At 40.9% G+C, this 12793-nt stretch overlaps 2 protein-coding genes across 3 annotated transcripts; one reads left to right on the top strand and one right to left on the bottom strand.

Annotated features, from left to right (window-relative positions):
• The first annotated feature begins 441 nt into the window (after positions 1 to 441).
• LOC124203041 lies at positions 442 to 8023 on the top strand. Its single transcript, XM_046599616.1, has 6 exons — positions 442 to 765; positions 1654 to 1808; positions 3974 to 4104; positions 4695 to 4909; positions 6920 to 7150; positions 7214 to 8023. Exons 1-6 carry the CDS (start codon positions 760 to 762, stop codon positions 7406 to 7408), a joined length of 933 nt encoding a protein of 310 aa, XP_046455572.1. The 5' UTR covers positions 442 to 759; the 3' UTR covers positions 7409 to 8023.
• LOC124203039 (probable E3 ubiquitin-protein ligase HERC4) lies at positions 7579 to 12786 on the bottom strand. Of its 2 annotated transcripts, XM_046599615.1 has the most exons (19): positions 12402 to 12786; positions 12226 to 12336; positions 11932 to 12168; positions 11699 to 11860; positions 11349 to 11631; positions 11000 to 11276; positions 10811 to 10938; positions 10651 to 10745; positions 10511 to 10584; positions 10247 to 10436; positions 10065 to 10174; positions 9826 to 10005; positions 9509 to 9751; positions 9274 to 9451; positions 9080 to 9212; positions 8865 to 9014; positions 8650 to 8798; positions 8391 to 8581; positions 7579 to 8325 (listed from the first exon to the last, which is right to left on the bottom strand). In XM_046599615.1, exons 1-19 carry the CDS (start codon positions 12514 to 12516, stop codon positions 8170 to 8172), a joined length of 3162 nt encoding a protein of 1053 aa, XP_046455571.1. In that variant the 5' UTR covers positions 12517 to 12786; the 3' UTR covers positions 7579 to 8169. The 2 variants fall into 2 exon arrangements, with proteins under 2 accessions (XP_046455571.1, XP_046455570.1); XM_046599614.1 differs by having other exon boundaries at positions 8005 to 8325; positions 8650 to 9014; positions 12402 to 12769.
• Between the last annotated feature and the right edge of the window lie 7 nt (positions 12787 to 12793).

Consider the following 12793-nt stretch of genomic DNA (forward strand, 5'->3'; position numbering starts at 1 on the left):
AATACTAAAATAATAACTCGTAATATCTTACATTTAACCGCCAAAATATAAATGTATCTTGATTTACCATAATCTAGCAAAAAACATCTTAAAATAGCTGTGGAGATGCAGGGTATCGATCCCCGTACTTCTCGCATGCTAAGCGAGCGCTCTACCATCTGAGCTACATCCCCTTGAAGTTTCGCACTTGATGTCAATGGTAAATTCTGGTGATTAAAAGCCTCGCCACTTATAGCACCAGAAAAGGTTTTCGCGACTGAGATATTCATAAGAATGAATGGTAATTGAGATTCTTACTTTATTAATTACCCCAATAATTTTGCAGAAATAAAATTAGTTTTCAACACACCCGCTTGGTGTTACTGAGCCGAAATTGCAATGGCTGCCAAGTCGCCCAAGTGTGCATGACGTCAAGTAGTGTCAACAATAATCAGCTATAATATCTGACCTTTAATTTTTGATACAGTTAATTTAATTCAAGCATCCATGTACTGTGATAAAACAAGACATATTCGGGCTAATAACCTGATCACCGTTTTAACAAGAACTATAGCATGAACGAACTAGTAGGCAGACTTAAGAACGAGCTCGTGGTTGTTTACAGTTGGTCAATGTAAACTCTCGACTTCCCCACCGAGAAAAACTTGGAGAGTTCGCCATGATCGGCACACACATCGAATTGACAGCAAGCGATAAAGGACGAAAACGTTCGATCAAAGTTGTTGGAGTTACGTGACGACACACAACAGCCAATCGCTCATGGAGGTAAGTCATTATCCAATAACCTTTCTACAGCAGTTCCTTTTCAGTATATAGATACCGACTCACGACATACGAAGAAACGATTGGCATTTGTCATGTAGAAAAGATAGCTAGTTGAACAATAGAATGCAATGCACAATGGCTTTTTCGTATACGAGCCATTCGTGTCGTTCAATGCAAATAAGTGTGTTGAATCATCAATATTTAATCATGTGCATCGTTGATGTAGAAAACACCAGAAAAATCTTTTCCTTCAAACTTGGTATGTATTAAGAATCATTTGTATATAATAACCGTGAAAAAGCAGCTGTCATTTTGTCCGAATATAGAAAATAGTTGGATTTCAAATGTGGCCCTGCTGATGTCAGTCCTGTCACTTGTGGCAGGATCGAGGCTCAGCCCAATCCATTGCACGTTCGTTTTTGAGACACATCATCTATACTCTGTTGATAACAGATGATGATTCTTCGACTCCCTCGCAATAAAACACACGCCACCAGCCACGCCTCGAAAGCTATTTTCAGCTTTTTCCCCTGCTGCTGCTAGTCAGACTTATTTACATTTTCAAGCTTTGGAAACAAGTTAGTTGCCCCCCTCCGTTTTTATATACTCTGAGAGATGCACCTTTGTCTAAAACAGATCTAGGAATGTACTATGCCTTTCCTGTATACGTAAATAATACTCTGGTGTTTGAGTGCACTCAAGTTGATGTACACAATGTTTGACGTTTGCTCCCGCACTTCATTAGCGCTCTAGTAGTCTCCACGACGTGACACGCCACACCTCCAAGTCCTTATTTTCCCTTTTTTAAAACTATTTCACAATATAATTAAATAAATAGGGCTTTCCTTTTATTTAAATTCATTATTTTGGTTTATTATTATTTTACAGAAAATGAAGGCGACAATGGGCCAACGTCCAGTGACGAAAAAGAAAGTTACCTTCGTTCACAACCAATACAATTCGCCGTTGGACCTTTACTCGGCCGATGAGGTGGCCCAAACTCTACGACGCCATGCTTCGTTGCTCTCCAATGGAGCAGTCGGGTGAGTGATGTAACATGGTGAAAACTATAAAAACCTTAACAATGACGACCACAAAAGCTTATATTTGGAGCGGTTGGCATACATAACAACAGGCATCACAAAGTCTATGGGAAAAACCCCAATTAAGTAAATGCGCCCCCCTATAGTTTGATATGTATAATTAAATGGGTACTCTACGTTTCCTCTTTCCATTGATAGATTAGACGTGACCCACTTGCTAATTACCCAACTTTTAATTCGTGTTTGCACGAGCAAAAATTGGTGGGTTTTGATTTGGGTCGGCTGTGCGCCGCAGGTGGAATCAGCAGTCGAAAAAACAGTAAAGGAGCTAGAGAGAAAGGATACTCTTGTAATTATTCATTCGTCTTTTATATGTATCTTATACCCAGCTGAGATTGAATGCTTTCTCTTTAGGCTCTCACGTTCTCCTTAATTCTTCTCTGCTGCTGCTGGTTGATATACACGTGGTGTGTTTGGCTGCTGCATTTGCGCCAGCCTTGCATAATGAGCAGCACCTTTGGTCCCTCCTTCTCCCGCGTTGCCGAAATCCCAGTGCACTTCTTTCATGATGATGCAGTTGCTTTTCAGCCAGCAGTTGGCCCACTACAGTCCCCCCGGTTATACTGGCTTTTATTCTTAGTTTGACTGCTGCTGCTACAGTGTTTGAAATTGACTTTAGTCTTAAAGTCATCAAGTATTAGGCAGTCACGTTCTGTAGTAACCGCCCAAGTGAACTCGAGTGAAGGCCTTTTCTACTGCGGCTGTCGCTAATAACTATACACGACGTGAGGTAAATTCCTCAACTAATTACCAGTCCTGTCAACGCTTGAAGGTTGTTTTGACAAGGACAAATCAACATTCAAACTAACTTTCTGTGTTATTAGCTACAGCCGATCGTATCTGCGAAAAATAGGTGAGAGACAAACGGAATTTGTTTAAATGACGTCATTGCGTATAGGTAGATTTCTGAATTGTTACTCATCTGCGAAACATCGGCAAAGATGGGAGTGAAAGTGTAGCCAAAGATTCGATGAGGGTTCGTTTTTAACCAGCAGCTGGAGGACTGGGAAACAATCGAACGTATAGCCAATCCAACCGGAGATTTTTCCTACAATAACAAATTGTTGAGAGCACCTAAAAAGGCGCAAGTTGTATATACATGTTGAGTCATCTCAAGATACATGAGCTCGCGTGTAGTTGGTCTTTTCTTTGAAGGTGGAGAGCCATTTTTCAAGGCCGGCGTGACTGTTTACGTGAGTTATACGCCATCAATTCACGTAGACCCGTGAGCTGATGCTGGACTTCCTACCCGAATAATAAGTCTTGCCTATGCGTTTCCGTGTTTGATGTTCCAAACGGCTGAACTTGATCATGTCCCATGTGAGTCAGCAGATGGTCGAGAATCTTCGGGAAAGGTCGAATGGATTCGGGCGTGAGTCAAAGGGAACGACGTTCCACCACCACCAGTTGGGAAATAAAAGCAGCGATGACGGCATTATACAGCGAGCGCGGCAGACCACAGGAATCTGCTACTACCGAGAGTTTTCTTATAAATAGAATTTACATCTTTCACTATCTCTATTGGTGGGGCGCGGAATTTAAAAAACCCAAAAATGTTAACCCGGTGAAAAGAGAAAGATAAAAGACGTCGACTGTCATTTCGTCGCATTACGCCAATTTGTCAACACCCACATGCATAAGACTTGTATTAAATCCTACATGGAAACAGCGAAACTTTTTTCCTATAGCCTTATATTCGCCGAGCATTTTTTGGGATTTTTCCGGTTTGAGCCGTATACGGAAGGACGTCATTTTGATAAGGATTTTAGGATACATTTATTCCGAGTCTCTTCACCTTGGTCTATCCGCCCCTTGACCGCATTACAACGTTCGAATGATGAAAATAAATTTCAAATGTTCAAAGGAAAAATGGGAAGACTGAAACAAACAGCAGCAGGCCAAAATGAATAAGAAAGAGAAAGTTATATCTGATCTGTTGTTTAGACAATTCTCTCTCTCTATATACATGAGTTGGTTGTTTATTCTAAAGTTCATCGTTTACCTGTTTGGTTTCCTGACGGGGTATAAACGCCGCTTATAGATTTGTTTGTATCTCATCAAAGTTAAAATGATGCTAAACATTCTTATTTCTTTATTATTTTTAGGATAGATTTTAGTTCTCTATCGTCGCCAGTTTTGAAACGATCACAAGTCTATAAAATGTTGACCGAAGAGCAGCAGGAGCAGCAGGAACGTCGGCCTTGGCAATTGCATCATAAAAAGTCAACATCCTCTGGTGAGTTTTTCTCACTTGCTGTTTTTTATCTTGGATTTTTATTATCTGGTTTATTCAATCATTTGTTGAATGTTGGGCAAATTGCGTGTGGCGAATTGAGCAATTTAGGCAAAATTACTTCGTACATAGATAACTGAAATCAATTCTATTTATCAGTTTGAATCTATTCCCAAATGATGAAATAGAGAAAACCCAACCCTTGCCTCGAGGTCTTTCCTGGGTATGTAAGAAGATGGATCGTTTATGCCCTTATTTTTAACTGGAGTTTACTGGTATGCAATCGTCGTTTCTATACAATTTCCCACTGGCCATTATGCTGATGATGAGCCCAGCTGTTTTCCCCCCTTCAACAAGATCGATATCCACCACCAAATTTGTTCAGAATTTCTACGAAATTATTTCGATGGCCATGTATGAGTTAATGTGATTCTTCATTTCCATTCACAAACCCCACCAATTAACTTAATCACCATTCATCCCAAATATGTATAGAGATTTCTCCAGACCCTATTATTGCGTGGAATGATTATTAAGTTTATCCCGTGTTATTTTAATTCATTTCTGAATTTTGTTCTTTTTTTAAAATCCAGAAATGAAACGAGTTGCCTGGCCGCCAGTGTCCGCCGAAATTGCCAAAACGAACGAAAACGACAACGGAATCATTGGCGACGACGAGGTTGAGCAGCAAGACGCTTCCAATTCAAACAGGTTCTCTACTACTAACCAGCAAGTCCCGAACGGTTCCACCAAAGTTGCACCACCAGTCCCGCCCAAACCGGGCGCCCGTGAAATTGCCAATGCTCAGGTGAGCCGGTCCCACGGATTTTATTTTACATTTTTTCGCCTTTTTCATTTTAAATTATTCCTTATCGGATGACGTGTTGCTGCTGGCCGTCATTAATTATTATTCCTTCCCGGTACAAGACGGATTCCCATCCCACGCAGCACACAGCCCAACAAGTCTGACGAGGCGTGGCTTGAGATCGTTTCTTTTTATTGAGTAAACTTTGTAAATTATCACGATGTTTACGATTGGGTGTGGCGGTGGTGAATTTCGCCTTTACCACACGACGGCAGATGGATCACGCGTTCGGTATTCGTTGCGCAAAACATTAAGGAAGGAGAGAGAGAGTAAACATTGACCAGCGTGTCACGGTTCTATTTCGGTTCCGCCGATTCCAATGCAGCAGCTGCTGCTGTTGCTAAAGTGGAATAGACTAAACACTGGGAAAAAGGAATAAGAGTAGCAATTACTGTACAACACCGAGCACACAAGACAATGAGAGCGTGAGTCACCTGAGTTGTCGTCGTAGACGTTGGCCAGTTCGTTTTTCCAAGAGAAAGAAAATGAGAACAGACAGATCTGGGGTCCCATTCTGAGAGAAGTGTGTCATTAGTGGGCCAGCGTTGGGTTACCTGTGAGTTAAGGGCAAACGAAACCAAAATTCCGGCCTAGTTTTTGGGCCTCTTAAGTGATTGTTTTTCTTATTTGTTGGTGACTGATGAAAGACGTGAAGCAGAAAATAGGAGGAGGTTATTTATCCGTTGGGTTCTTGTATAAATAGTTGACCCTTCCACCACGTACAAGCAAAGAGACCCACTTCAAGGTTTTCACACAACTTTCCGTTTGTATAGTCCGACCTGTTTTTTTCTTTTTATTTTGTTGATCTGTCAGACGGAAAGGCCACGATTAACGGGCAACGCGGAGCGAATGTTAACAGCCGCTGCAATACGACATATTATCGCGAGAAATAAACGACAGAGACGAATTCAGCCAACGGGGGTCGACACGTCTGTCTCACCTGTTTTCAATTTATTATCGCAACTTATGAAGCCAACCCCCACTCAAACTAGCATTAGCTTAACTTTCGTTCCGCAACTTTTGAAATTTCAAAAAACCCCAACGGCTTCAGCAGAAATAATTGAATTTCGCGCCAAATTTCAGAGTGACAGATATAGTTCCCATTCAACTTATAGCCAAGTAGATTTGTAACCGGCAAATGTTACCCAAAGGAATTTTAAAATCATTTTCCCGTTGGTTTTAATAAAAAAGACTTTTGAGAAACGCGTCAACACTTAAACAGTCGCCGCGAAAACTCGAAATGGTCCAAATCCAAAAGTAGATCCGATGTCTCATCCGTGTGTGTGTGGGAGTCGGTCGCGTTAAAGAACGCTGCTGTGCGGTGGCAATAACGACTGGGAGAGGCGACGCCAAATTCATTTTCACAGGGGCGTCAGTCTTTTGCTACGAAGCGGCACGCACGCACAGCTCTCTGCCTTTCGATATCGTGGCAGTATCACGCTTATTTTCTCGTGCAGATTAAAATCAGTTGAATTTTAAAGTGAGTCTTTGCCTCGACCATGTGTCTGCGGGATTATGTTCCAACTCGTTATTTTACTATACTTGAAAAGATAATTTAGACATTTGAGTGTTTGACGTAAATCTTTGCCTGGGTGGTTATAACAACCAAAATAGATTCTTTGTAGTCGGGAAATAACCGATTTCGTTTGAGGATTATTGTTCATTTAATTTATTGCCCACATTCACGCAGCATAGCCCTTTATTTCATTTGAGTGGACGTTTGCCAGACAAGGAATCTTTTAGAATTAGACTTGTTCCGCCCGACAACGTTTCATTTCAACAAGTCAATAAACTCACGTCATCCCATTTACGACATTTTTCCCGAAAAATCTTGGACCGTGTTCAATTGTTCGTGAATGTTGGGTTGAAATTCTGGTTTCCAATTCACGTTAATTCCGGTCGCCTTTATTAGCTTAATTCTAATCATTCTACTTGTTTTTTCTTTCCAAACAGCAATCAGCCGACTACGATAGTGACAACACGATGGCATCATTAAACGGACTGCCAGAGGCATTCGCTTCCAACGAGTTGGTGGGCGAGAGACTGTTGATCGCCAAACCAGCCCCACCACCTGGATTGATCCTCCTCAAGAAACACGCACCGATTTCGCAAGAACCTCAAGCTGTCTTTAATTCGCAGCCCGTTTTCAAACGAGCCACTCCAGTCCGAATGCTCGGAGACATGGTGATTTCATTAACCTTTTTTAAAAATTTAAAAATTTGAAACGAAATCATTTGTTTTGAATAGGTGTGGCCTCCAAAAGGGGCGGGCGGTGCGTCGGACAATTGTACACAGTCGCCCGGCCTTGTCCGTCGTCAACCCAAAAATTACCAAGAATTTTTCAGCTCCAATCAGTTACCGGCAAATTTCCCGACCTATCGAGCTCCACCCGGCACCCAACATTTCGGGCTCGAAGAAGGAGAAAACACCACGCCCATGTAAAAGGCCCAAGAAACGATATGGGGGATTTTTTAAAAAGGCCCAATTATAGCCATCCCTTTTTTTTTTAAATATTTGATTAGCCGCTTATAAAAAAAAGGATGGGAAATTGTTCCATACGAATGCAACATGGACGGGGGGGTTTTTTGTTAAAATTGTTACCTTGGAAAATCAAATTTTACATCTATCGCTTTGTGATAAATATGTATTGGAATGATGATTCGATTTGTCTAGCCTGGTTCTGCAAACTAGCTGGAAAAAAAGAACTTTTTAACAGCATCGTCAGCAGCTATCTTCTTCTTTTTTAAATCATGACCCACTGAATTTTTAAAATTTCTGAGCCTCACTTTATTTTCTTTTGGCTTCTGCACTTGTAACCAGTGCAGTTCCAGCACTACCACAATGCTTCTTTTTTCCAGCTTTGGCAAGCGAAATTCAGGGGTCATCAGTAAAAGAAAATGGATAACCCATAGTCGACAGCTGCGTACATCAAACTGCCTAGCCCCAATCGTCGTTTAACTGCCTCGTTCAACTTCTCTTACCAGTGTGCCTTCACATCTTTTTTTGTTTTCGAAATTTGTCCAATCTGTAGATCTTAATACATGATGACAAAACTGATGTTGTTCCATTTTTCCACAAATCAATTCAAAAACAGAGGCGAATCAACAAATAAACAAATGTAGAGAAATGTTCATAGAAATGTTTTAAAACAAATATGCGAGCAATTTTTAGAGTAACTAAAATATAGTTACATCAAAAGTGAATTAGGCTAGGGCGAAACCTTGAGTCTGTTGGATGGCTTGAAGCAACTTGTAGCGAAGCTTTTCCTTGGTGTTGTACAACGGAAGATCCAAGAGATTGAAACACGTATGGGCTACAGGCAAGTAAGAGTCGCCACCAACAGTCCTCTGAATGATTACCTGAGAGAAAAAAAAATTGAAATTAATTACCAAAAACAAGTAAAAATAACAAATAAGACACATACTCTGACAGCCTTCATTCCCAAGATGGGTATACGATCAGAGCCGGTCAGGAAAAGGAGGAAATTTTTCTTTTGCTCGAGAGACATCTCGTGGAAGACTTCCCAAAATAGACGTATAGTAGGGTGGTCGAAACTGTAGCCGTTTTTGTATTCGGCATTCTCTTGCAGCGCATACCAGTCGTAATTTTCATTGCCTGAAAAAAGGAAATGATAAATCATCCGCCAGTAATATAGGTCGTTTTATAAAGATTGAAAAACTAACCGACAACTAAATCCATGAGCTCATGCGACTGGAATAACCGGAGAACTCTTCCACCGCAGACTTTATGAAAGCCACGATTAAAGGCGTCAAAATGCTTGGCAATTGACTTGTTCAAGATAAAATCCACATACAAATCGACATATTCTTGCCTGGAAAATGACAGAAAAATAGTTGAAAAGCTCATCCAACTTATTGCTACGAAATGGATTTCATACTTGTTCTTTTGAGTTACAAGAATATTCGCGCCGCCGGGTTTCAATTCGTCGGTTTGAACCGATCCAAAAACCTCGCGCGACATCACAAAACTAAGGCAAAAAACATCTTCGACGTCATCTCCTTCATAGTCCAGCAAAGAGTGCAAGCTCCTAAACAAAGCAAGACAATTGATATGAGTAATAATGCTCTGTAGTCAAATTATTCCGTAATATACCTCATAAGAGTTGGACACAATCCGCCAATGTCGTCTAATTCAACCGGCTCGGCCAGCAACTTCTTGTACAAGACTAGTGGGAAAGGTAAATTGATGATGGTGAAATTGTAGATGGCTAAACCACAGAGCAACCCTAGAATTGTCATAATAATAATTAACAAGTGTGTGCAGTCACTTTTGTCATTTGAACTTACCAATTAAGAAATACATTCCTTGTTCCTCGAGCGATAATTCAGAAAACCATATCGCCCTGGTTTCTTGGTAATGTGCAAACATGCCATACTTGGGATCAAGTATCTCTTTCAACAACAACATGAAAAATTCTTTCCGCACTCCGCCAGCATCCTCAGCTTCCTCGCCATGAAATTTGACCTAATAATATGTGAACGGTATTAACACTTGCAATCAAAAGACAAAAATGTAATTTACCTTCAATGGCTTCTTCAGGTCTTGGCTAGCGCATTTAGACAGTTCATTGATTGTATCGTTCACTAAATTATCACGTCGAACCTCAAGTATCAAGTACTGTTGGATCGCTGGAAAGCCAAAGTAAACGCCCCTGGTAGCAGCTTCTTGCATGGCTGAATGCATTTGTATATTCTGGTCGGCTTCCAAGAGCAAAGTCTTGGCTTTGGCATCGAAAACAAATGAGTAGTTGCAAAGGCGGAATTCCTACGAAAGACCAAAAGGATTTTTACTGATGGAGAGAGTTAGTCACGTATACTTGGTTTAGGTTCCCCACTTACTTTGTTGGGAGCGTCCACCAGCCATTTAAAGTAATCCCTTTTCACATCAACCTTGTCCGTCAGTTCTGGGATGTAAAACTGCTCGTGTCCTACTTTTTTGGTAGCAGCTTGACGATTGACGTTGTTTATTTTCTTGAGTACATCCAGGCACATTTTGAGCCTGATGCCCAGTCTTGTCGTCTATAAAAACCGTGAACATTTTAAATACGTTTGACAGGATATGGAAAACTCAGTGGTACCTCTGTCGGATCAAAACTGGATGGTAAATGTATGATGTGAACGACGACTTGCTTAAAAATGTTGATGAGTCGAATAAAGTAATCAGTGTTTGCTGCCGCCAACCACATATCTGCAATCAAATAAACAAATCGTCAATATTGCTACTATTTTAATTTTTCAAATGAAAACAATTTGGTCGTACCATAAACTTTGCCGGCTTCAGGTTTCAGGCCAAGTAGAACGCAGGCAAACGGAAAATGCAACTCCTCAAAGAATTTGGGTTGCAGAAACTCGTGGTACAGCGGTAGAATGAGGTAAACACGCAATACTTCGATATCTGGGATCACTGGACTCAGACTCGAAAGCAGTTCGTTACATATACACCGTCGTAACTATAAATAATTAGTTCAATTCAAAGAGTTTTAATAATTTCAAATTAATTATTATCCCTGCGTGATTTGGTTACCAGGACGCAAATTGTCGGGTGCTCAATTCGACTTATCTGGCCAAAAGTTTCTGCTGCCAAGTGGAGATCAAGCCCTGGTCAATACAAACAAGCAATGAATTGAGTTAGATTTTTTTTTAAAATAATCAAAATCGAAATACCATGATTTTTCGAACTGCAACCATAATGCGAACCATCAGCTCGTAAAAATGAGGCGTTGTAGCAAGCAAGATGCGAGAAAACGGTTTCAACATACCTGGGTCAGATAACACATTTTTATAGACATAAACTATTTAAAAAAAACGAGTTGAAATGAAATACCTAAGGAGGTCTAAATCAACAGCAACATCCGGATGTAGAGCTCGAACTTTCTTGATTTCATCAGGAAATATGCTGAGAATTTGAGTCGCCACCGCATGTTCTCGATAATCAGCTGATTCAAAGCTTTCCTAAATTATAAAAAACAACCATTTAGAATTTAAAACCAAAATCTTATAAAAATGCTCTTACAGTATAGGGAGAAACGAGAGAAAAACTCTGATCTCCACCGCAGAAAATGTTTCGCACCACCACACGTTTGGATTGAATGGCAGATAACGCTTCAGCGGTTTCTGTTGCTAAGTCTTTCACATCCTTGATCGAGTTGTTGTGTGACGTCTCCCACGGCCCAATGACAAGTTGCGGTGAATTTACATTGGCAGTTGACTTGGTGCCCAACTGGCCCGATCCGCCCAATCCAAAGGCGTATATCCGGCCCTTTGACGGAACGAAAGCAAGCGTGTGACATCTAAAAAAATAAACCCCAAAAAGAAAATTGTCAAAATTAATTGCACTAGCAGTCGTAAAGTGGCATTCGCACCTCCCACAACATATCTGAGTAACCGTGGTGCCCATTAATTCCAACACTTTTCTTGGCAACATTTCATTGGCGGATGTGCAGTGGCCCAACTGGCCATACATGCCCGCTCCGAACGTAAAGACCCCTCCGTCACGGGTTAAGGCGGCAGTGTGATCCATTCCGCATCTAATGTACGTCACCCGTTGAAATCGCAAGCTCTTCAATTGGGTCGGCTGAGGTCGATCCACTGTATCGCCGAGCCCCAACTGCCCGAAAGAATTCTTCCCCCAACCGTAGACAGCTCCTGATTAATTTTCAATTTAACAATCATCTGATAATGGTAAATAAGGCTTGGGGGCTAAAATAATTACCTGAAGGAGTCACTGCAAAGCTGAAATCAGCGCCGCAGGATATATGACTAATGGGGATTCCTTGCAGTAATTTGACCAGACAAGGTTTTGTTTCTGGTGTTCCAGAAGATCCTAATCCTAACTGCCCATGACTGTTGGAACCCCAGCAATATATTTCACCAACTACATATAAAGAAATGTGAATGATTAATTATTCAATAGAAAAGGTCATTTGTTACAAATTATGTAATTACCATTTGTCAGAGCCATTGAATGGCTACGCCCACAGGCAATTTGAACAACTTGTTTGGTAGCCAAGGATTTCACCATTTTAGGAGTTGGCATCATGGATTCCTCTACATTTAAACCCAATTGTCCGTTTGAATTAGAACCCCAGGCAAAGACCTCACCCCATTCATTTTGAGCAAGAGTGTGCTGTGCTCCACATGCAACTTGAGTGATATTATGAGCCTCTAAGCCATCTACTGGTTCTGAAATGATAACATTGCTTACAGCATGTTGTTGTTGACGTTGAATTCTCCACTAACCTGCTCGTGTCCTGGACCTGCCGTGTCCCAGCTGACCGTAATCATTTAAACCAAACGAAAACAGTTTGCCATCTTTCATCACTAGAATGGTGTGATTTTCTCCACAACCAACTGCAATGTAATAAAATGTTATTCATTAGAAATGTAAACAATACCAAAAAATATGAAATGGAGACCTTGGACAATGTCATCGACAAGTGTAAAAGGTGATACCCTAGGACTGGTGATGATTTCTTCTTCCAAACCCCCCAATCCCAGTTCACCATGCTTCATCCTTCCCCAGCAAAACATGGTTTATGAATGCCTTTCAGATTTTTTAAGCAGCCGGAATCGTCAAAATGAGAAAAATTGTACTCTTAAATTGCATTACTAGTGTTACACAAGTTTGACACTGTGATTTTTACGCCGTTAATTGATAACGGAAGACACTTTCACCACCGTCCACTGGGATGCAGTGACAAAAGCGAAATAGTGGCCAAAATATTTTATGTGGCCACTGAATCGTGGATTGTTTTGCTTGAAATGTCTCGAACAAATTTCTCGACTGCTCGAGAAAAAATTGAAGTAT

This window comes from Daphnia pulex, chromosome 9, assembly GCF_021134715.1.
Source record: "Daphnia pulex isolate KAP4 chromosome 9, ASM2113471v1".
Taxonomy (NCBI): domain Eukaryota; kingdom Metazoa; phylum Arthropoda; class Branchiopoda; order Diplostraca; family Daphniidae; genus Daphnia; species Daphnia pulex.

Bases quoted from the DNA above. Each gene is read 5' to 3' on its own strand.
- LOC124203041 (XM_046599616.1), top strand. The intron at 4,910-6,919 runs GTGAGCCGGTCC...CTTTCCAAACAG, and splicing joins GTGAAATTGCCAATGCTCAG to CAATCAGCCGACTACGATAG. The intron at 7,151-7,213 runs GTGATTTCATTA...TGTTTTGAATAG, and splicing joins TCCGAATGCTCGGAGACATG to GTGTGGCCTCCAAAAGGGGC.
- LOC124203039 (XM_046599614.1), bottom strand. From the start codon at position 12,516: ATGTTTTGCTGGGGAAGGATGAAGCATGGTGAACTGGGATTGGGGGGT. The intron at 12,169-12,225 runs GTTAGTGGAGAA...TTATCATTTCAG, and splicing joins CAGGTCCAGGACACGAGCAG to AACCAGTAGATGGCTTAGAG. The intron at 11,861-11,931 runs GTAATTACATAA...CTTTATATGTAG, and splicing joins TTCAATGGCTCTGACAAATG to TTGGTGAAATATATTGCTGG.